Here is a 24,842-nt window from a genome sequence, read left to right as displayed (position 1 = left end):
GCATGGTTCTCAACCTGTGGGTCATGACCCATTGGGAGGGTCACCTAAGACCATCAGAAAACACAGTTATTTATATTACAGTTTATAATTGTAACAAACTTACAGGTAAGAAGTAGCAATGAAAATAATTTAATGGTTGGTGGTCACCTCAACATGAGAAACTGGATTAGGGTCCAGAATTAGAAAGATTTAGAACCACTGGTCTGAATTAAGACATTTTGTTTATTATGTCATTAAAGCTACTAACACTCCACAGTTTCACTCACTGAACATATCTCCTGACCTGTCCCCTCCCCCATCCCCTGTCCCCTGGCACAGAATCACCTCTGGTTAAGAACCACTCAGTTTTGTCAGTGGTGTGTCCACTAATGGTCCTTCATGACTCACGTGTTGGCACTAGCATTGTTTCTAATGTACTTTTTTTTTTTTTAATTACAGGGTTCGAAACCGCCAAGTCCTTTGCCCTCCATGGTGCACATGTGATCCTGGCCTGCAGGCACATGAGCAGAGCCAGCGAAGCAGTGTCCCGCATTCTGGAAGAATGGGTAAGTGCTTGGCTGCTTTGTGTTTTAATTGTCAAATGTGTACACCCGGCTGAGCTCGCAGAGATTTCAGCGCAGCACATAAAGTTTATTGCTCTTGGAATACCGTCTTTGTTTTCAAAGTCATCTTCACGTTGTTTACTTTATGAAGGGAAGGATGAGTGAGACAGTCATTACCCACACGCTTGTTTATAGTTCACTGCCAGTGTCACTGGGTTTATTACTCAGAGATTTGAAGATGTTTACTTATTTAAATCTTTTATTAAGAGAAATAAAACATAGCCAATGCCAATGAATGACATTGGGATGTGTGTGCTCATACAGCATTGTTTCTACACTTCTGCAGTTATTTATTTATTTACTTATGTACTTCACTTTTCACCGTTTCATGCATGTATGTTATGCATGTTATCATTTCCATCGCCCCATTTCCCTCTCTAATCCCCCCTCCTCCTGCTGAAACCCTTCTTCTCTACGGGTCCCCCTTTGCCCTCATGAAGTAGGAGGTAAGCTGTGCGAACAGCAGGGGAGTGACACAGAAGGGCCTCCCCAGGGGATTCTGGGCTGTCAGATTCACGAGGGAGAAAGATGGTAATGTCCAGACGAGTCTTCTTTTCCTGCAGAGTGAGAAGGTAAAAATCACAAAGAAAAAGTCCTTCCTGGTCCTTGAAAGGTTAACATCTTTCTTGTGCACCCTTCCAGAAAAGGCTTCAAATGTTAGCAAACTTGTCCACATGCTGCTGTCTGCTTCATCTGTCTCACTCAGTGCACCAGAGGGAACGAACATTGGGTTGGCTAAACCAAAGTCCAGCCTAGAATTGACTGACTCCTTTGCTTTTAGACCGGTGAAGAAAAAAGCCATCATGATAGAAGGGCATGGTGAGAAAGGAAGCATGCCAGGAGGAGGAAGAGAAAGAGAGGGAGAAGGGGAGGGAGGGAAAGAAGGGAGTGCTGTAACTGATGTGGGGGAACGATGGATTGATTGATTGACTGGGGTTTAAGTGTATTTATCTCTAGAATACTTCATGCCCTAGTGATCTGTTTTTGTAAACTAGGCTCCGCTTCCTAGGTTTCATCACCTCCCAACAGGGACATCAGTGACTCTCTCTTCTTTTCATGTTAGGCCATAGCTCTGTCAATGTAAGGCAGCCTCAGATGATGGGAATTATCACTGTGTAGTTTCACCAAACAGTTTCTTGATGTAGAGGAATGATTACCCCAATACATTCAAGTTAAGGACCTGGGAACAAGAAACACTAGTGAAGACAAATGTCTTCCATGCAGTTCAAACATTGAAATTGCATCACAGAGCGTTTGGACTATAAAAACTCAACCCTTTTGTGATACCTACTGGGGTACTTACTCTCTGTGTGTTCCTCACTCTCCCAAGATGGTGTTTACAGAAGCCCAGGTTTATCACCTAAAAACCATGGTCACCATTTCCTGTCACTGCTGTGTCCCAGCAATGTAGAGACCCAGTCCTGGCCACCTTTCTTCTGTTTGGCCTCTACACCTTCTCCATATGCTTCCCTTCACCTTGCTGGTCTGACTTTCTTCAGGCCCCTCCTTTTATCTCACCTCTACACAAGGGCTCTCACCTGGCTTTTCAGTAAGGATTGTCAAGGTCAATCGGGTCCACTGCAGGTTTTCAGTCTTGGAGCCAGCTTGGGTGTGTTCATCCTTTGCCTTGGATGGACCATATCTGTGCCTCACTGGGGATGTACTGAGACATATTGCCACACCGTGGGAGGTTCTCAGAGTGGTCCAGGGTTTTTTGTTGCAGCAAGAGCTCATTCAAAAGTCCCTGGGCATTTTTGGCTCCGCATTGATTCTCAAGTGCCAAGACTCTGTGGGCATCTTTAGCTCTGTTATGGAGATATAGAGTTGGTTTCTCTATTTACTCAGCTTGCTTCTCCCAACCTGGGCTTTCTCTTCAAGTTCCACTGTAGCTTCCAGGATCACCATTTTCTCAATGTTTCATGTCTGTGTCTTAGCCAGTGGAATGATTGTCTTCATTCACAGTGTTGGAGCAGCTAGTCACCCTCATTCACGGAATTCCTGTCATGTACTATGTCCAGCCATGGCCCATTACAACCAAAAGCCTAGTCGTCTTCATTTCACAGAGGAGCCAAGGGGCGGCTCTGCCAGAGAGGGATGGTGCCCAGAGCCAAGTAGCCCGTGAGCTCAGGGACAGGGCCCTTGTTTACGCCGTCTGCCTTGAAGAGCAGCTTCTCTGAGTGTCACATCCTTACCTCGCAGCCTTTGCTTTAGATCCTTTGGTGACACTCAAATGGTTTGTTTCAGGACCAGTGACATTTTGAGAAAGCAACTCCTTGACATAGACATAACCACACCCTTCCTCCTCTCCCTCCTCCCCCACTACTATTCTCCTCCTTCTCTTCCTCCTGCTCTTATATCCCCTCCTCATCCTGTGACAGGGTCTTAATCTGTAATATGTTCTGGCTGAGTATTCACTATGTAGTCCAGGCTGGCTTAAATTTATGACATTCCTGTTTTAGTCCCTCAAGTGGTGAGATTACTGGTGTGCACCACCAGATCCTGCACTGGGTCTTTTCAGTGCCCAGAACTGATTTGATATTGAACTTACTAAGGACCACAGTGAATACAGTAGACCTTCTTTCTTGTGACATCCCAAAACATCTCTGCACATATCCAGATGCTTCTAGGAATGCATTCCATTCCTGGCTAATTATCACTGTTATAAAAATATACTGCAGAGCTGGAAAGTGCTGCTCTTGTGGGGGGAGGAGGACCCAAGTTTGGGTCTCAACACCCACTCTGAGCAACTCACAGTTGCCTGTAACTACAGCTTCAGGAGATCCAATGATCTGCATCTGTGGGTACCTGCCCTCACATGCACAAACCCACATACGGGTACACATGCATACACAGTAATAAAAAAATAATGCTATAGTATGTTGGCAAAGACTAGAAACAGATACACACTATGACCTTGGGCAAGTGTCTGAACTTATGGAAGTTTCAGCTTCTTCATCTATGAAATACAGATTTATGGTGTCTGTTTCAAGACATAGGTGGTTTGCAGTAAACACAACTGTGTGCAGGTAAAATATTAGCAGAAGGTAGAGCAAGATTAAGTATTCAACTACATGCCAGCTGCCTTGATTAATAACAGTGATGAAGATAATAATTTCTTATGTACGCATGGAGAGCATAATGAAGCTTGTTTTTCTTACCCTCAACAAGTGGCTGAAAGAGAGGCTGTAAGTAGGATGTTTACCAACAAAACTGAAGTGAAATCACAATGGATTGTTTCCCTGGCTTTTTATGTCTGGACTCCTACATTTCAATAGATGTGCATTTAGTTGGTTGATGAGTATTTCCAGCGCATTTCATATTAGCTCTCAGCTGTCATTTGAAAGCTGTCTTCATTATTTATGTGATTGCTTTTCTTTTTGCATTTACAAAGAACTGCCCTTTGCATATATCCAGGAAAGGTGGTTGAGGGCTCAGTCACCAGGAACAGCAAGCATTGAGAAAGGAGGGAGAAGAGAGATTTAAAAAAGTGCAGAAGATTTATTAGTGATGGTAATGCAATGTGTGTGTGGCAGAGAACGCATGCTGGGTTGATTGTAGCCACCTGATTTAATGCTGCAGCATTAAGTTACTCCAGCTGTGGATGGCTTCCTTTCCACATCTGCTCATCTCCCTGGAGCCAAGGCATGTGGACAGCTCTGGTGGCGGTGTGTCCCTACAACCTCATTGGTCAGCATCAGAAATATGGAGAACTTGGTGCCAGACATTATGTGGGGCTTGTGCCACTGACACTTGGCTTAGAGTTTTCCTTTTTGAGACAGGGTCTCACCTGTGTAGTCGTAGCTATCCTAAAACTCATGATGTAAAACCAGGCTGATCTGGTAGACATGCCTGTCTCTGAGTGATGGGATTAAAGGAGCCACACTGATCATGGCTGGGCTTTCTATACTACGGACACCTTGTTTTCTTTTTCTTTTTTTTTAAATTTATTTATTTATTAAGGATTTCTATCTCTTCCCCGCCACCGCCTCCCACTTCCCTCCTCCTCCCCCAATCATGTCCCCCTCCCTCGTCAGCCCAAAGAGCAATCAGGGTTCCCTGCCCTGTGGGAAGTCCAAGGACCTCCCACCTCCATCCAGGTCTAGTAAGGTGAGCATCCAAACTGCCTAGGCTCCCACAAAGCCAGTATGTGCAGTAGGATCAGAAACCCATTGCCATTGTTCTTGAGTTCTCAGTAGTCCTCATTGTCCACTATGTTCAGCGAGTCCGGTTTTATCCCAGGCTTTTTCAGACCCAGGCCAGCTGGCCTTGGTGAGTTCCCGATAGAACATCCCCATTGTCTCAGTGTGTGGGTGCACCCCTCGTGGTCCTGAGTTCCTTGCTCATGCTCTCTCTCCTTCTGCTCCTGATTTGGACCTTGAGATTTCCGGACACCTTGTTTTCATGGTGGGCTCTAAGGGTAGGTGATGGTGCTGAGTGCTCAATCACAGTTCTCAGAAGTTCCTTAGATGTCCAGCAACGTCCTGGCTGCCACAGAGCCGCTCAAGGACTTTATGAGCTGAGGGAGCCCTGATGCTTATGGGAATTTTCTCTTATTATTCCTTTTGATACTAAAAGCTTACACTCTGCAGTTTGTCTCTGCAGACAGAACACATTAGGTGTGATGTCTTCTCATGCAAATCAAGCAAGCATGAGTGTGTGCCTGTGTGTGTGTGTGTATGTGTGTCAGTAGGAGTGGGGTGGGGTGTGTTGGGTATTGGGTGACTGACATACAAGCTTTCTGCCTAAGTTAGGGGTTTGCCTTGAATAGATGATTGTTATTTAAGGCAGCCCAAGGTGTAAGGCTCATCCTTGTTGTCTTGAATGTCACTAGCTAAACAAAACCACAAATTATTAAGAATGTCAATATTAATATGCGGTTCCTAAGAAAAGTTCATTCTAAGCCAGCCTCTAGATTTTCTCATTTTTGCTTTAAAAGTTGTTTTTCAGTAAATAGAATATGATAGAAACAATTCTGTGAGCCATCAACAGCTAAGTAAATGTCTTGCTTAAGCCAGGAAGCATAGCACTCACAGCAAAAGGCAAGGGCGAAGTTCTAGAGTTCCACCCTAGAATATTTTCAGATGTCACTTACTGTCATCCCGCATATTGAGGTGTCTGTGTGTCAGGCTATGTGTTGAGCATTAATAGTGAAACACATATACAACGTGATTAACGCCAGTCAAGGCGCTGGGGGCTGAGAAAATGGTTGTGTATTTCCACCCAGCTTGGGATGAGTGGAGCATCTGTATTTGAAACTACATCTCCCTAATTCCCAGCCATTCTTTACCTAATTTAAATTTCCTGGTATGTGTTGTTTCTACAGATTGGCCTGGATTTTCTTTTTAATCTCCATATGTGCCTGTATGTGTCTGTGTCTTTGTTGTGTGCATGTGTGCTTTTTGTATTGGTGCAGGTGCATGCAAGACATAGTGCATGTGTAGAGGTCAGAAGACAGTCTTGGGTACCAGACCTTGCCTTCTATTTGTTTGAGAAAGGATGCCTCATTTTTCACTATGTGAGCCAGGGTAGCTGACTTGGGAGCTTTTCTCTCTACTTCCCAGTGGAACCCTGGGACTATAGTTGCCCATGCTTTCTTGTGGGTTCTGAGTATCTCAACTCACTGAGTCATCTCTGGTTTTCTTACAGGGAAGAATGACCTTTCTGATGCCTTTGCTTTGACCTCTCATGCTCTCAGATTATGGATTTGCATCATCACAGTCAGTTTTTTGGTGCTAGGATTGAGCCAAGGTCTTCCTGCTATTCAAGCCCTCTCTCAACTGAGCCACATGCTTCCAGTCTTGACCAGACTTTTTAAAGGACTTAGCCTGTATTCAAAGAGACTCACCTATATGTGAATGAATGTTTTATGATGGGAAACAGTATGTGTTGGTAACATGGAGGTACCTGTGATTACCTAGGGAGGAACCTCCCTAACTCTTTGTAATTCGATGTCATTGATAACTGGGTCAAAGGAATCTGCATCTTCCCTTCCTTCCGTCCCTCCCTTCCTTGTTAAGCGCTGTGTAGTGTATTTACTGTTCTGCTGAAGTTGCCCATTTGACCTTTCTTGTCACAGGCCCAGGAAAGATTCTTTATCAGTTAATAAATTATTCATCTCCTCATAGACATAATTGGTTGCTAAAATATTCTGAGTTTTCTCTGTCTTCAGAATGTCTGAAAATTGTGCCTGGTCCTTATCCTCCTACTTTTCCATCTCATTTCTCATTCTGAAAATTTTGCATTGACTTATTCTTAACTGTATCCACCGTTCTTTGATCACCATTTCTGTGTCTTCAGTTTTTTCTTCCTGGCCATCTCTGGCAGTCTTGAGTGGAATCTTTTCAAACTTTATATCCATTATAACCTTTATATAACAAGGGCTGTGGTTCACCGCAGAATGTTAAGAGTGCAAGCAGGAAGCACAAGTGGCTAGCTCCAAACCATCACCCCCAATTGTGTGCAGCCCAAAGAAGATCCATCTTCTCAATAATGCGGGTTCCCCTGGGTTCTTATTAAGCAATTTTGACATAGTTTGAAGAGACGGATTTCATCTTCAGATCGTATCTACCCAGTGGCTGCAAGGCCAGCTTCTGGCCACTCAGCTTTTAGCCTACGTTATTTAAGAGGGAAAAATATACTTGAGACTGTTTTTCATGTTTATTATAGGGCATTCAGAGTCCCTCAGATGTAGCGTGTATTAGATTAAATAGAAGAGAAATAGTCATCTTGCTGATAAAACCATCTGGGCAAGGACAAATAGAGATCAGCGGGGCTGGAGGTTGTCTCTCAGGCTGGCCAGCACATGGATAAGGAGGTCAAGGGTAGCCCTAGGGAGCTGTTTAAAATGGGAATAATTTTAATCTACGCAGAGGTAGCCTTTAGGAGGGAGGTCCTCGCCTTGGAGTCCTAGAGACCTGGGATCAAATCCTTGCACAAACGATTGCTCACTGGTGCCTCTGTCTTATTTCCTGTAGGATGGCATGAGTGACAGTTTTCAGGGTCACCACAAGGACAGAGTGTAGCCACACAGGGCCCTTCTGCATAGAGCCCAGCATGTTGCGATTCAGAAAGCAGTGCACACCCTTGTCCAACACAGAGCGCTAAACTAGACAGATGCATTTGTGCATCTTGAAAAAGTGCCCTAGTTCAGGCTCCTCTTATAAAAATGTCATAGGCTGCTGGCTTCAGCAGTCTGTCTCCAAACATCTCAGAGGCTGGAAATCTGACCACAGTGCCTGCTTGGCTAGGGTTTGGTGAGGGATTTCTTCCTGCCTTTTAGCTCATTCCGTCTTCTCATGTTAAAGAGCAGACAAATAGAAGAAGGGAGGGAGACACGACTGAGCTTTCATTCCATAGGATCCCTTCGTCTTGCCAGCAGTGTCAGTCACTAAAGAGTGAGCCTCTTCTACCCCGAGGAGGTAGACACATGTTGTCACTTTACTCTAGCAGGAGTTGGAGCTGGCTGACCCAGCATAGGCTGGGGTTAGTGCTGAAGAGAAGTGGAGCTGGCAGAGCCCACCCTGTACTCTGAGGAGATTCATGAGAGCTGGTGTCTGCCCCTGTCAACTGGAGGATGTATATGTAACTAAGTTTTGAAAACTCTAGAAGGAAGGCTTCCTAGTGTGGTGTAGTGGCGGCAAGGCCTGTGTACCAGTTCTTTGCTAGTCCTCCCTTCCAGTGTGGAGCCTGGTTCTCCTTCACCAGTGTGAACTGGACCGGGTGACATGTCTCAGTGAGTTCCATGTGCTGACACATCTCAGTGGTTTCCTTCTGGTGGTACTGATGGAGAGTGACTCCCCAGAAAGGTGAAAGGACCTAAAAGACATCCAGCTTCTTCTTTGCACACTGTCTCGTGTCACTGGATTTGTGCCACCATGTTGTGAGGACACGTAGGCAATCCTGTGAAGACCACTGCAACAATAGTGGTTTGAACCATCTCAGAACCTTCTGGTCCAGCTCAGCCTTATGCTACCCAGATGCTACCATGGTCCAGCAGATTCACATGGTAAGTTCTTCTTTCAGAACCATCCAGCAGCTGGGACATTTCCCAACTTATGACCTTTGAGATATGATTAGATAAAAAATGTGTACAGTTTTCAGCCATATGCTTTTGGGGAAAGTAGTAGTAACCAACCCAGGAGCCATGGCTTCCAGGAGAGGAAGGAGCCATCACTGAGAGAGACTGGATCCTGAGACTCAGCGAGCTCCTCAAAGCATAAGGCATTGAAGTTTGCATTGGCTTCCCAGGTGCCTTTCACATTACAGCATCCCAGGTTAGGGACCTCCAGCTCTGCTCTGAACTCCTTTCTGGATGGGTAAACACAGACATTCCATCCTTCTCACTAATTAATTAGGAAGACCTCCCTTACAGTGAAAACAGCATCTTCTAAGCATCTTCTTGGACCACCAGACTGAGGTCTGTTCTCCCTCCCCAGAGCTCTATTGGCTGCGTTCTGAGAACCCAACTAATACACGCATCTCTCAAATTCCCTAAATAATAAATCCAAAGTTATTGAAGCTATCAGGTTACTGAGAGTTGGCGGTAAGACTGCCCCCTCTCATTTCTTTGCAACCCTTGTCCCTATTTTATTATTGAAGCTTGGGATGCTCATGGTAAGGCTAGGCAGCTGGGGAACCTCAGCCCCTGAATCTTGCAGCAGGCAGCAGCTGTGGGAGCTCAGGCCTGCTTTGCCTTCCCTGGAGTTAATGAATCAGCAAGCACCAAGGGCACAGTCTGCCTTTAACTGATGGAGGAACACCACATTTATTTACTCAACAATTCTGAGATTTCCAATTGTTCCGACTGCAAGGCAGTCTGCCTGCAAACCGGGTTAGGCCGGGAGAAACTTCAATGCATCTTTGTAATGGCTTTGTTGTTGTTTATTGAGAGGGACTAATTAACTTTGATTATTGCACTAATATTATGGCACTTTGACAACCCTTCAGATTTATGACTCTGGGAAAATAAACAAATGAAATGCAGGTGCTGGAGCAGAAAGACTCAGTCATTACTGAACTTTAATTACTTGGAATGTGTAGCCAGGAGAGAATTAGTTGATGAATTACAGGATGCTTAAAACCTACCCCAAACTGAAAGCAAGGAGAAGACAAAAATAGTGGGGAGGAGGCTGGAAAGGTTCTGCACTTAAGGTGGGAAAGACAGGGCACATCTGTACGCCTCGCTGTGGCATCCCATTGGCTAATCCTGGTGGTTTCCAGTGCTGCAGAAGCTCACAAAGTGCTTGTCAAGGCTGATTCAGCATTACCCAAGAACATGCTAGACATGCAGATTCTTGGGTCCTGTCTGGAGCGACCAGTTCTGAGTCTCTGGAGGCAGGGTACCAGGGAAATCTAGACACATGCAGAAGTTCAGATACATTGCCATCAGAGCTCCTGCTCTTTGTTTTTGCTAAGAGGGTAGGTACACACGTTTTTCTTGGCTTATAAAGGTCAAATATTGCTCTAACCCAGATCCTGAGCCATTCCAGAGATTTTCAGACTCGATGGCAGTCACCTTCACCTGATGTTCCCATCTCACTGGCCTTTGGTCAACCCTCCTTTTAAAATGATATCATAGTAATGAGAATGATAGCCAGCATGATGGTGCAGTCGCTGTGTTGAACACGTCAAGTACGTTAGCTCAGTGTATGTTAGCAGTGGTCCTCTCTGTGCATCAATCTCATGAAGTCTGTTTTCCTGAAGAGATCCTAAAGCACAGCAGTGTTCAGGATCACTTGCAAGCTCACACAGCACAGATGCCACAGGCGTGAGGTGCTTTCAGAGCAGCACGCCTGCCTGTCTAAGTCTTTCCACATCATTTGTGTGCCTCCTAGGCACAGGAGGGACTTACTAAATACTCGTGGACCGAACAAGAGGACAACAAAAGTTGACACCTGGGTTGTGGGCACTGAAACCCGGATGGCAGAATCCTGTCCCTGTTGCTTGGTTACCTTTTGAAGCTGACCAGCACAAGGTGTATGTAGCTAGTTGTTTCTAATGTTTTGAGTGATGTGAATTGATTATGCTATTGATGTTGCTGGGGTCTCCAATTCTTCAACTGGCTTGTAGCTCATTGAAGAAAGGGAACACCATGTTACAGTATTTGTTCCTGTTCCTTGGACTTCACTAATCCTTCTGCGGGGAGTCTTAGTAGGCAGCTTCTTTACTCAGGCTGGACTTGGGAGGGCTGACTATGGTGGAGAGTGGACTCTAATAAACTTGACCTTGAAGCGCAAGAAAAACAACCTTTATGTAGAAAGACTGGCTCCAAAAGCAGAATCCAAGAGTGGGAGTGGGGTGTAGTTGGGGTTGGGGGGTCGGGGGTGGGGAAGAGTTAAAGGCTAGCCAGGCATGATGAAACACACTTGTAATCCTAGCATCCTAGAGGCTAAGGCAAGAGAATTGCTACAGTTTGAGGACAGTCAGGGTTGGTTCCATAGGGAGCTCAAGGATAGCAGATGGATTCCAGAGGCTTGTGTTCTTCTCCTGAGTGTGGATGGCAGGGAGAGGGGGACTTGAATAGTTATTTGGTCCTTTGCTTCTGATGGGATTAATTGCATCTGTAATGTTGTAAAATGTTAAGATATTGTTAGAATTGAGAAGGTAAACATAAAACCTCTCTGGTTTCTTGTTACTTAGGTCAGAAGAAACAGCTTGAAATGGCCTAGCTTACGAATTCCTCTTTCCTTTTGGTTAATAATTTATTGCAGTGACAAATCATGGAATTTGTCTGGATTATATACATGCACCTGTGTGTGTACAGACAGACAAAGGATGAAAGAGAAGAGAGCTGGCAACACAGAGATGGGACAGACAGACATAGACAGGAAGACACAGTCAAGCTGGAAACTTTTCTGGCAGTATCTTAAGGACTATTCTTTTGAACTGGCCTGGACAGGATGAGGGAGCCTGATCACTGTTTCCTATGTCCCCTGGTCATTTCTTGCTTAGAAGGGAAGAAATTAGAATTGTTGAGCTATGATTTGTTTTAATCAGAAAGAAATTGTCTAACATAAATCTCTTCGTGAGTGCTGGAAAAGCCCTAAAGCGTCTGGGGGGCAAATATCAATACTTTGCAAAGGAGGAATGATTGTTCCAATTCGTGGCTTAATTGACTTTAAGCCTTAATGAAAGTCAGGCCAGGGCAGGCAGCAAACACTGCAGCCAGGATCAGCAGTGAGATCTGAGCCAGGAAAGAAGAAATTTAGGGTGGTTCTCATCCTTTGCTACTAATGCCATTTTCTAATTGACCGGGGCCACCTAATACCACATAATACTCCTTTTTCTTCCTGTGAAGAGAGCACTGGTTTTTCTTCCTGTCTAGCATAGTAATCTATTTTAAATTATAGTTCCCTCCCCCAATGGAAGCATTCGTTTGTGTTGGATTATCATTCCCCAAGTGAAATTTCACTGATGCTGTATAATTAAATATAGATTTTTTTTTAAAAAAAAGCACAGTGTATATTTTAAATTTGTAAGTGGACAAACTGGGGTATATAAAGACTTTATTTAGGAAGAATAAATGGCTCCCAAAGTCAGCCCAATGGTTGTTGGAAAGGATTCATTTAGCATCCATATGGTCCCCTGGGAGGGCTGAAAAACCTCGCTGACTTCATCAGTCTAAAAGGATTGGACTCTAAAGTACGTTGTGCAGATCTAAGCAACAGACCCAGCCTCCAGCCTGGCTCAGTCTCTGACCCGTTTGTACCATGTGAGAGCCAGGTGACCTTCATTTCCTATTCCTACAGTTTGCTCAGCCCTACGACGTGGGTGTGCTAATAGCACCCAAATCTCAAGGTTGCTAATAGTACCAAGTCTCAGTATCACTCACCAGGTCTAAGAATGATACTGGAGTCCTTAGAGTGGTACCCAAGTACCAAGTGTGTAATATCCAAGTGCCAGCAGAGATAAGAAACAAAACAAAGCGAAACCAGTGGGTCTAGAGAGATGGCTCACAAGCATGAGGACTCAAGGTCAATCCCCGGCACTCATATTAGAAAAAGACTAGGTGTATTGTTGCACACTTGTAATCCTAGCTGTGGGGAGATCCCTGGATCTCCATCCCAGCCAGTTTCACCTATTTGACAATTTCCAGGCCACGAAGAGACCCTGTTTCAAAAAGAATGTGAATAGCATCTGAGAAGTGTTAGCCACGGCTGTCTTCTCAACATGTGTGCATGTGCATACGCTACATACACAAACACAATGTAGGGGGAAAAAACCTCACTTGTAGCATGTGTATGAAATGGCCCCACCTGTCTGTCCAGTTCATGTCTGGCCACTTACCCATTCATCTCCTGTTGAAACCATATCAGAACACCTGTATTACCCAGTCTTCCTGCCTTGTTGACTGAGTTTTCTGTGCTGCCCGGTTTCCACAGTCGTTAAATCCCAAAGAAATCACACAGAGGTCTACATTAGTTATAAACTGACTGGCCTAGTAACTCCTGTTCTCATTGACCCGCCTCTACTTCCCGACTGTTTGTCCCGCCTATACTTTCTGCCTGGCTACTGGCCAATCAGCGTTTATTTAAAATATAATTGACACAACATAAACCATTGTCCCACACCACCACCTCACTATATCTTGGCACAGTCTGCTTCCTCAGCCTGGAGGGATCTTAGCCAACTTGTCCACACACCATATGTCCCTGTGCCCTGTGAGTCTCTGCTCATGCCCATTGCTTCTCTAGAGCCTCCACAGGATTCTCTGGCTGTGATACTGTCCTTTTTTCTCTCCCTTTCAAAAGTGCCCATCAGCTCACTCCTCTGAGTCAGCTTCTGTGCTAAGCACTATTGGAGGAAGCAAAGCCTTCTACCTCCAGGAAACGTACAGACTGGGTTTGGTTTCATTTAGTTAACTTTTAATTAGCATGTCCAAACTTTAAATAGTAAAGAGTTTCATTGTGCCATTTCTGTACAGGTGTATAATGTACTCAGTCGCGTCCTCTGCATCCCTTCCCCCTTACTTCCCTGTTCATACTCCTCAACATCCTTCTTTCACTCTCACATCCCCTTTAGCGTTGGTTGTTAAATTATGCATTGATTGACTGCAGCATTGATTACATTGTGTATTGATCACTAGTCGGATGGGCTCCTTATTTAGTGAACAAATTCTTATTGACAACTTCTACCCATGTAGTCTGCTGGATTCTGAATATCTGTGTATACACCACATTTGGTCCTTGTCCTCCTGGAGTCTGTGTGTAGTGACAGTCATGTAAATGAATAAATGGTATCCAAGACACTAAGGAGTCTCTCTCTGTATGTGTGTACATGTGTGTGTGTGTCTAGTATGCAGGTACATGGGTTGAGATTTGGTCATGGTCTGAGCTCAGTGTTGTTTAGGCAAGGGACAGACATGCTTAGAGTCATGTTGCCCAGCCTGACATCTGCTCATCCTGCTTCTACCTCTTCAGTGCTGGGATTTTAGATGTATTCCACCAAGCTTAGGGGAAAATATTTATTTTATTGTGTTTTTTGATGCTGGTAGGCTGGCTGGTGGTTAAGAATAGAGATTTAGATTTCTGTAGTTGCATAGTGATTGTAGCCATGGTGGTCCTCCACATGCCCTCCATCCTTGTGAGGGAGATGGGGTATTGCTTCCCTGCATCACAAGATGATTGTCAGGTGTAAATGGGGCAGCAGTGCCCTGCTCATGGCGCTGGAAGCCTCTGCTTGTCACCTCTCCATGCTTTGCACATCTTCCTTCTCCTCTTCCTGTCAGTAGCTCTCCAGCTTCAGTGCCAGACACAGTATCCTCTGGGTAGATCAGCTTCAAGTTCAAAGCAAAGCCTCCTCGCTGCGGTATTGGATTTTGCTGGATGGTGACAGCTTCCACAAACCTCTAGTCCATGAGCCAATTTGGAGAAAATTGAATCATTCTCTGCGCCTTTCAGCTCACATCCTAAAAGCCTGCACAAACATTCCGGGCAGGCTTCAGCAACTTCACATCAAGAGCTCAATCACAGCTTCAAAATAGAAACATCCCCCATTGCTCTGTGTATGTGAAGCTGGATCTGGAGCTTGTCACAGACCTCAAAACTAGTGATATCACAGCCCCCTCCCCGAACACATGCCGTATCAGAAGGTCCTAGCAGGCAGAATCCACTTAGCATGCTCTGTGCTGCTCCATATGTGGATTAAGGATGGGGATAGGAGCTGTCAGGACCAAGTGTTCATCTGCATCTCCAGCTCCAGGTAGGGCTATGTCTTTTGAAGTCTCCCAGTCTGTGGAGGCAAGCTGGGCTGGGCAAGGGTCACATAGCCCTTTCTCACCATGGCAGAGCAACTAGTCTCATTCTCAACGTGTGCTCACACGCTCCTCAGCAGAAATAACTGTGAATTTAGTAACTGGCTGTCTCTAGTGGTTCATGATTTGCAGAGGATTTATATGTGAAGGGAAACGGATGGATTAAAAATATTAAACAGTGGAGCGAGCACCCACATGGATGAATTGTTGAGATCTATTTTCCCCTTCTACTCTAAACATATGGCATGAATTTTCCACCCTCATTACAGTTGCTGAGAGAAGGCAAAGACAAATATTGATATTTCATTCATGTTTTACGGTGAAAACACTGTTTGGTTTGTTTATACAGTTCGACTATCACAGTTTTTATGGTTGGCAATGAAACCACTGTAAAGCCAAGTCTGGGTTATATAGCAGATGCGATAAGCCCTCACATTCAGGGCGACTCCCTGGATGGGATAGCTGATGTCATGTGTACAGAACGAACAGCTGAGTTGTGGGTCGGGACAGGCTAGTCAGGATATAATAACTAAGTCCTCTGTCGACTTTCCAGGGTGTAAAGCCACCAAGGGTTTTCTTGTTTAGACCGAGTCTCTGGCTTGTGTTGCTGGAAGGGCTCAGAGCGGTAAGACTTGCAGCCCACGTAGCTGGATGTTGTGCAGAGGAAGAATGAGGCAAGCTCACACTGTGGCTAAGCCTCTGCTAAGAAGTGACACCTGCCACCATAGCTCATATCCCATTGACCATGGCTAGTCTCACAGCATTTCCAAGTTCAGGGCATACCTGCTGCCAGCCTGCCATGTGTACCTAGACAGGGTCAGATACCTGGAATGTCAGCAATTGGCATGAGGACCACCTTCCATAGCCACAGTCACCCCAAGCCCTTTTGAAGTCATGTGTTTAGTTGATGATCTGCTCTGTGTGTGTGTGTCTGTGTCTGCTTTTGTACATTGTGCGCACATGGAGGCTAGAGGTAAACATTGGGGACCTTACTTCATTTCTGCCCTCCTGGAATTCACTGATTTGGACAAACTAGATGGTGGGTAAGTCACAGGTCTTTCTTGCCATCAAGTTTTATGTGCCAAAACTCACATCCATTTCTTGTCCATAATGTAGAGGATAGTTCTTCATACATTTTATCATGTAGCCAGCTGTTGAGAGAAGTCCTGTCATCATTGTTCTCAGGCTAACAATCCCAGAGCATGCCTGGGTCCCTGTCTATCATCTCACATGTCTGTAGGACATTCTGCTCTCTCTCTCTCTCTCTCTCTCTCTCTCTCTCTCTCTCCCTCCCTCCCTCTCCCTCTCTCCCTCTCATCTATCTTTCAAATCTCCTCTCCTTTTCTCCCTCCCTCCTTCCTTCCCCTCCCTCCCACCCTTCCCCTCCCTCCCTCCTCTTTCTTTCTTTCTTTCTTTCTTTCTTTCTTTCTTTCTGTTTTTTGAGACATGGTTTCTCTATGTAGCCCTGGCTGTCTTGGAACTCACTCTGTAGACCAGACTGGGCTTGAATTTAGAGATCCACCTGCCTCTTTTTCCCAAGTGCTGGGATTAAAGGTGTGCACCATCACTTCCTGGCTTGACATTTCTTTCTTTAAAACTTCTTGGGCAAAGGGTAGATGGTTTAGTGAGTAAAGGCACGTCCTGCTAAACTTTGATGACCTGAGTTTAATTCCTGGCGCTCATATAGTGGAAGGAGAAAGCCAACTCCTTTGAGTCACCTTCTTACCTCCACACATGCGCTGTGGCATGCACACACACTTCTTACCTCCACACATGCGCTGTGGCATGCACACACACACTGAATAAAAATTTTAAGCAAAATGAGGACTATGCTTCACATCCATGTGTCACACACAAGAGTATCATTTTATGAATCTACAGGCTGCTTTTCTCCCCGTCCCTCTGAATAACAAAATCCTGTTTGTTGTACTTAATTTCCTTAGTATCCTTTCTTTAGGATCTGTTGTGATTCTGAAAATCTTCTAAAAAAATCAATCAAATGGAAATGAGTTGTTTTGAACATCACATTAGCAGCTGTGACCAAGGGAAAGCAGTTCATTTGAGGCTGAAGTTGCAGAGATGTACATTTGGGGCTGGGTGATGATGGACAAAAGGTTTTAATTTCTTGAGTCTTGGTTTCAACAGGTATGAGTTTAAAGAGCGTGATAACGATGTTTTCATGTTAGTCATTGTGTTGGTGTTCAGACATCTATAATTTAGCATGTGTTGGGCACACTGGTGGTTTTTGTAAGCTTGACTCTTATCTCTATGATTGCTGAGTAATTGTAGCCAGAACAGCAGAGTATTCAATGGGTGCATGCATGTCGTTGCTTCTGTTTGTTGGATGACTGAATGCATGAACGTGGTTTTTCCAGTTTTAATTAGCTTTTTGCCTTAAGGTTGAAGAAACTCTGCATCTCCATAATAAATCATGTGGAGCCAACTCCCCAAATGCAGCAGCGTGCAGAAAGCTGCCTGAACCTTTGCTTTCCCCTTCTTCTAAGTCTTCTTCATTAAAAAAATAAAAGTGGTAACAGTGATTGCATTTAAGTAGGTTCCTTGGCAGGCATGGGGAGGAGGGTTCTGGGGATTTAGGTGCTGTGATGGGTGTTTCCCAAGCATCGGGGCCTCCTAACGTTTCATTTCCATTAAGCGTCATGGATGCATTCCAAGAATTTAATTAATATAGCATCGCTGCCTTCATTGTGATTCCTCAGTAGGGTTATGAGAACCTGGGAGTGTTCAGTTGATTAAATGGCATTTTCTGTGGGTTTCCAACTACTGCTTTCCATGGAATTTAGTACCTGCCAGTGTCTATTAAATCAATACTGTTAAAGGGGATCACAAAGGAAAGTGCTGTTTATATCACAATGTAGAACAGTTCTCTTACCTAGATGGGGGAAATAGTTTTAAGAGCAAAATTTTCTGTAATAGGGTTTTATTTAAATAGTAAGACCATAATCTGGAAAGCTTTGGAAGATGGTATTAGAAAAGAATTACAGTAAGGAATACCTTATAAGGTAGACACTAAGGTAGTCCAAGATGGGAAAAAAAGATGGCTGAAGTAGAAGTAAGGTTATTGACAGATCCAGAGGTGTTAGGACCCTTTGTGGGTATTGGGGAAAAGAACATTCTTGTTGAAATTATGTGGTGAATTCTCCCTGGAACCACTGGAGAAAATGAATATCCCTTTGTTAGACTATACTGCATCATAAGGAGGGGGAGAGGGAGGTAAATGATATAGCTCTGTCTGGCCTAGAGCTCATAATGTAGACCAGGCTAGTCTTAAACTCAGAGGTCTACCTGCCTCTGCTTCTGCCTCCCAAGTGCTGACATTAAAGGTGTGTACCATTATGCCTGACTTGTTTTTAAGATTTATTTACTTTGTTTTATTTGTATGAGTGTTTTCTTTGCATGTATGTCTGTGTACTCACTACCTGTGGACTTCCGAAAGAGGGTGTCATATCCCTTGGAACTGGAGTTCCTGATAATTGTGAGCCACCATTGTGAATGCTGGGCTTTGAAACCAGACGCTTTGCAAGCCATCTCTCCAGCCTGCATCTTATTTTGATCTAACGTTAACATGAGAGATGAGCACCTGTGGTATCAGACTGGATTGTGCTGTGAGATATTAAAGGGGGTGGGGGTATGGGAGTGGTTAGGGAGTATGGGGTGATGGGTCAGAAAGACAGAATTGGATATTGCTGCAAAGAGAAGGGCAGCACAAGAGGTCCTGGCCTTCCTGCTGTTGCTGATGCTCAGTCCACCTTGGGACTGAGATGGACAGTTCATCTGCAGGATAGTGTTAAAGGAAGCACATTTGGGGCTGAGCAAAGCCAGAAACAGAAGGAAGCCTGCCTGCCGTCTTAGGTCCAGGAAGGTACAGGGTCCAGAGATGGTGTGTGAGGGGGGCCATATGCGCCAAGTTAATCGGTCCAGCCCACCTGTGTAGTGGTAGCTTCTCAGGACCCCAGCCCAGTGGGACTGCTCTGTCACCTCTTGTTAGTAGAGTGAGCACCTCTGAAGTTCTGGTGACATTGCACTGCCATCCTGTTTTTATTGTCCTCTTCACTGGTGTCGTTTCATGAAGGACCGGTGGTGCAGGCTCAGACTTAGCTGAGGAGGCTCCTCGTCGGAGCTGTCATGAGCCATAGAAAACTAGAACAGCAGCCCACCTGTTACTTATTTGAGAAAGAGGGGTGTAGTAGCCGCCACCAGCCACAAATGACATCATCATAGCAGCTAACCCCTTCTTCCCATTCTTTGGGGGCTTGCTTCACACCCTGCTCTTTTCACAGCGGAAGCTGTTGTGATGTTGACCCATTCATCTGCTCTTGCTGTTAAGAGCAGCATCTTGTGGATCATGGAAGTGAGAGGTAGAGGGTATTTGACACGGTTTGGTTTTGCCTGATTGTGGTTTGTTATCCACAATCAACGGCAGCCAGTGCCACATGAGCGCTTGTCAGATTATGGCCATCCCTAGTCAGGGGACACAATGTACTCTCTTCTCTGCTGGACTGGGGCCTGGAAAGAGATATGGGTGGGAGATTGGGCAAGAAAGGGTAGTTTGAGCTGAATGAAGGAGTTCCCTTGGCCAAGCTTAATCCTTGCCCTTGTATTACAGAGTAATGGATCCCTCTGTGTGTTTGAGCTAGTGTGAATTGAGATTTTCTCACTTGCAGTGATACTTGTCCAATGTAATATACCTGGTGATGCTCTGAACTCCAAAGGTATACATGGTGGGTGCTCTTACTCCCAGTGTCTCCCCTTCTGCTCTACCACAGCTCCAGCTTACACCCATTTCAGCCATTTCTGTTATTCAAACAGGAGGCAAGTGAGACAGTCCTATGTAGAATGGATTGGCTGAGGTCTTGCATCCTTCCAAAGGCTGCCTGTAGTCACACTGGTGTGAAGGGAAAGCATGCTGGATACTGGAGTCGGAGCCATTTGGTTTGAATCCCAGATCAGTTTGTAAATGAATGTCCAGCCTCAGCCAGGTGATTAATCTCTGAGATGACACCTCATACTTCACAAAATTGTAGCACTGGCTGGTGATGGGTGGAGAGTGCTGGAGAGAGCGCCATTGGTGGCATGGCTTTTCCACACTTTAGTGCACTTTATGTCATTCTTCTAAAGTATACTTGGTGGTACTTTTGGGCGACCCAGGTTATCAGTATCTGATCAGCACCAGGCTTTTGCAAGAACCTCTCTTTGGGTCTGACATCTCTGTTTTTAAAAGTGCATACACTACAAGGACTGTTAGCTTTCAGTTTACCCCATTCCATTTAAAAGATGGAACTGTGCAATGCAATTTATTTTATCAGCTTTTTTCCCATCCCTGGTTATGAGGTCTGGATTAGGCACCTAGATTGGACCCCTGGATCGTTACCCAACAGAGTACACAAGACCAGGACTGTTAGCCACAGTATACCTTGAGGTCCATTGTTCTGCCAGCTGGAACATGGCCTGGTGAGCTAAGGCAGGCTGGGAGGTAACCTTACCTTGCTCCTTGGATCATGATCTGCTGAGTTAGATGAAGTAGCCTGTGTGTGTGTGTGTGTGTGTGTGTGTGTGTGTGTGTGTGTGCGTGCACGCACAATCATCTTTGGGGCAAATGAATAGATAGCAACTGATAGAAAATAGCATTATAGGGCATTTCAAATATATTTATTTGGGCTTAGGACAATGTGCTAAAAAAATAATATGGTCCTAACATTTCCAGAGATTGCATTTAAGAACCGTTCCATATCTGTTTTGTGCAGTCTGTGAAGCATCCCTTGTGAATGTGCTCATTCTTTTTAAGAACCCTTCCATATCTGTTTTGTACATAGGATATAGAGCATCCCTTGTGAATATGTTAATTCTTTTTTTATGAATTTTAGTCCTTTATTTTCAAGTCCTGTGCATGATTGCTGTCTGATAGCCCTAGTTTGGTGGAATTAATATAGATTTCCCACATGGGGAAGGGTTTGGATGAGGATTTAAAGCAAGGCAGGTTCTTGATCCTTGGAAGAAATTCTTATCTGAGGGTGGATTTGAAAATAGCATTGTAGAGAGGTAGGTACAGCTATGTGGAAAATGAATTGCCATGATTATTAGATAGGTCTCAGAATTTATAGGACGTTTGATCATAAGAGTGAGTACCTTTTCTGAGTGATGAAATGCCCGGGCTTGGACTACTTTTTAATTAATCTCTTTTGGCTATATTGAAAGAGCGACTCACAGAGAATACTAAAATTTGATGAGAAATAACCGAGAATTGTACAGGAAAGGACAAAGAGGAGGTTATCTTCTTTTGGGCAAGTTTGTCAACCTTGGTGTTACTTTTCCGTTATGTAAAAGAAGTGAGAAAGAAGATGCCTATCCCTGGGTAGTGGAGGAGGTGCAGGTGTAGATCTGTGCCAGCCCAGGAAGCACCTTGTGACATTACTGGCTTCTTGTTGCTCTTATTGCCTTACTGCTGACCATTCCTTGCTTTGAAACTCTTTCTGCAAATTATGGCTGATATAGCCTTTCCTTTGTCCATTTTTGTAGCAGTAACCATAAAAATGTCCCAGATTTTACTTATAAGGCTAGTGCTGTTGCATTTGAGTGTTTTGAATTTTGTAACTTACACAAAAATCAGAATCATGCCTTAATTTTGGAATATCTTCCTTTTTTAGCTTGCAAGGATGACATGTAAATAAGGCAGCTTTTGCCGCAATGACAAGCAAATCCAGCCTCCCGAGGGTTTCCAATAACAAACACACATCTTTTCTCCTGGCACACATGGTGGAAATCTGTCTGCAGCCCTGCAGTCTTAGGCCTTCCCGGGCTGTGTTTCCTCAGCACTTTCAGTTTAGAACTTGAAGTCGTAAAGGTCTCCTGAGGGAAAAAACACAAGGGTCTTCTGTTCATACACGGGTATGTTTGTATCTATTTCTCACTTTGATAGCCATACCAGACGTCATGGTCAAGACCATCTTCAGTGGGACAGGGCAGTGTATTCTGCCTTCAGGGAAGCATGCCAGAGGCACAGTAGGAACAATAATTGGAAACCATGAGTACCATTCTCCCCAAATGTGCTCTTACATGTACATACCAATTATCTTCTAGTAAAATACTACTCCTCAAATCAACTTAACCTTTTATTCCATGCTTCTTTAAACAGTTGGAACCACAGATACAAGTTTAATGTTACTAAAAATACAACTCGGAAGGAGGAAAAGAATAGAAGGTACAGCCAAGTCAGGAAAGCATGCACCAGTTTGACGTCTGGCAATCCAATCAGTGGCCTTTTTAAAGACCGTCACCCCATCAGCCCAGCCTTACTGACTCAAGCAGGAAATACCAGCTCAGAGTCCTGGAAAGAGCCATCCAGATTTACAGCCTATCCCAGCTTCTCTAATCGAGGCTGTTTTCTCCCCAGATGCTGTAGTCAATCAGTAATTAATTTGAAATCCAAAGTTTCATTAAGTGTTATTGAATTCTCTCACGCTGACATTTGGAGTGCTATATTTCTTTAAAATCACAAACCATTTTTCATACTGTCGTTTGCGTATTTTAGCAGGAGAGGCTGCAGCCCTGGTATAAATGACCCAGTTTTCTAGATGTTTACTTGACTGTCATCAACTTATTATCCTTTTCTTCCACTTCATCTTATTTCTGTTCTTTTCTGGTATTTTGAAATTATATTTAAGACATCATCACCACATGTGAATTCTATCTAAAGTATAAATAAATTTAGCTGGGTGAGTATTTCCAAAACAATGCCTGTCTTTTGAAGGTCTGGTATTATACAGTGCAGCGTCCCGAGACTTCCCGTGAAAAATGGGCCTGAGATGTTAAGGAGGCCGGGGCTGGGAGTGAGAAGACATCAGCCCCATATGGATAAACAAATATAGATGTGTAGAAGAGGAGAGACAGACAGCCAGAACTAATTAGGAATTTTTGTTTGTTTCTCTGAATTTTTGGAGTGTGGGGTGAATGAGAGTAAAGACCTCCTTTTATAATTCGAATCCAGTTTGTTATATGCTGTTATGTGACTTTTGGCGGGAGCTTTGTTGTCATGGTGCCCTGTGAACTACCTAAATAAGTTTATTTTTTTGTCTTTGATTTTAGTTAAAAATATTATTCTCATGATTTCAAAGCTCTGGCTTCTCTTAAAAATATTAGAAGAAGAGACTAGAATTTGCTAGCCTGGAGTAGCTCTTGCTTCATGCTGGGCTCGGTGATCCTCACCCCAACCTTTCCTCTTCTGCCTCTATGTTGTTTCACCACCAGAATCTTCCCCTGTTAGAGAGCTACACTCTCTCTTTTCATTTCCACTTACAGCACACAAGCATCTTATTTAATTTTTATGTGTTCTTGACTGTCTGTCCCCAAATAGATGTGCTCTGAGTTCTTACATTGTGATGTTGGGGACCAAACCCAGAGCATTGTGTATGCTTGTGAGGGCTCCACCACTAGGAGCTGTCCTTTCAATCTTGAATTCTGCTGGAGAGCTCAAGGCCACAACAGCAGGCCTCTGCTCAGTACTCCTTGAATGTGTGACTGTATCTGTGGCCTGGCCAGCGCTCGAGTTTGGGCCATTTGTTCCCTGGGGTTCCACTGAGTTCCCCCACACAAGCTTCTCTGGTTACCTCAAGCTGTTCCATGGCCAAGGGCCCTTGGCCCTGGCTGGAAGCTGTTAGTGAACTGTCCTGCCTCACAGGTGTTCTGCCCCCTAGTCTCTTTCTTCTTCTGAGGATGTCAGCGTGAGCATCATGTCCCATAGGAAACTTTTCTTGTGCAGCAGACCTACAGAAATCCGCTACCTTTCTAGCTCGGACAAGTGCTCCTGTGTGACAGTCTTACCATTCAAACTATGATGCTCTCAAGGAATGGAGATGGGACTTTGTCTCTGTGGCCCAGTCCCTGGCTCACCTGCCACTGGTTAGATGATGGTTATTAAGTGACCTCCCAGCGAAGTCAGGTATCTTCATCTATTGGTTTTGACACCATGGACACCTTCCAGTAATTTCCATATGTCCAGGTAGGGAGAGAAGCAGGGCATGGTACAAACAAATACCTGAAATCCCAGTGTTTGAGAGGAAGAGACAGAGGACCAAAAATTCAAGACTGTCCTCAACAATAGAAAAGGCCAACCTGGGGTTCATGGGACCTTGTCTCATAATATAAAACAAAAACAAATAGGAGGCAAACAAAGAACAAATTCTACTCCAAATAGGTTTTCTAGCTTCCTGTTTCTTGACCTCAGAAATGCAAGGTGTAACATAAGACAAGAGAAATGGAATTGCCGCTCCAAAGCTCTGGCTTCCTTTTATTAGAGACAAGCACACTGTGTCTCATTGTGGCCCAAGCTTAACCCTTTGTCTTATTATAGCTTTTTCAGCAGGACATGGTCATATGGAATTTACAGTGAGGACGTTTCAAACCTTTAAATAATAACCTCTGAAGACAATAAAAAAATAGTTTAACTGGATGATTGTGCCTTTTAACCACATCTGTAATGAAATTGAATGTATTGTTAGCTGGTTAAAATATTCCATTAAGGAAGAAGGTAGGCCTACCTTATGGTAAATACACTTAAGTGTTTATAGTACATTTCATATTTTACATGATATCCTTTATAATTCTGCTTATCTTTTCATTCTAATTCCCTGAAGGACATATAAAAGAACCCCTAAAGAGAGTAATTACTGCTGTGCTTTTTAACCAAGGCTTCCTTTGCAATGAGGAATCTGAGCTGCTTCTTAAAGAAGGCCGTTTTTAAATAAAAATGCAAATAAGCTGCTTTGTACCCACATTAATTACCCACCTAGCCTCTTATTACCGTGTTTGTATTGTTTGCAAATACTATTTACAGTCGTGTGGAAATTAACATTACTGGTCCTGAGGAAAGATGGTGGTGGGGAGGCTGTGCTTTGGAACCAATTAGGACGAACCTTGTCTCCACCGACACTCTGGGGGAAAGCACAGCCTTGCCATGTCAAATAATAGCATTAGCA

At 44.2% G+C, this 24,842-nt stretch overlaps 1 protein-coding gene across 1 annotated transcript in view; it reads left to right on the top strand.

Moving 5' to 3' along the window:
* The window catches only part of Wwox (WW domain containing oxidoreductase), an 876,711-nt gene that overhangs the window by 54,796 nt on the left and 797,073 nt on the right, over nt 1-24,842 (top strand). The window contains exon 5 of the mRNA XM_041649948.1: nt 439-545. Within this exon, the coding sequence (XP_041505882.1) occupies nt 439-545 (107 nt within the window). The remainder of the gene's footprint in view (nt 1-438; nt 546-24,842) is intronic.

Source organism: Microtus oregoni, unplaced genomic scaffold (genome assembly GCF_018167655.1).
Source record: "Microtus oregoni isolate MIOR12 unplaced genomic scaffold, Mior012 000004F_ref0000308, whole genome shotgun sequence".
Lineage (NCBI taxonomy): Eukaryota > Metazoa > Chordata > Mammalia > Rodentia > Cricetidae > Microtus > Microtus oregoni.
The sequence above is the reverse complement of the archived record's forward strand: the minus strand, read 5'-3'. Positions and strand labels throughout refer to the sequence as shown.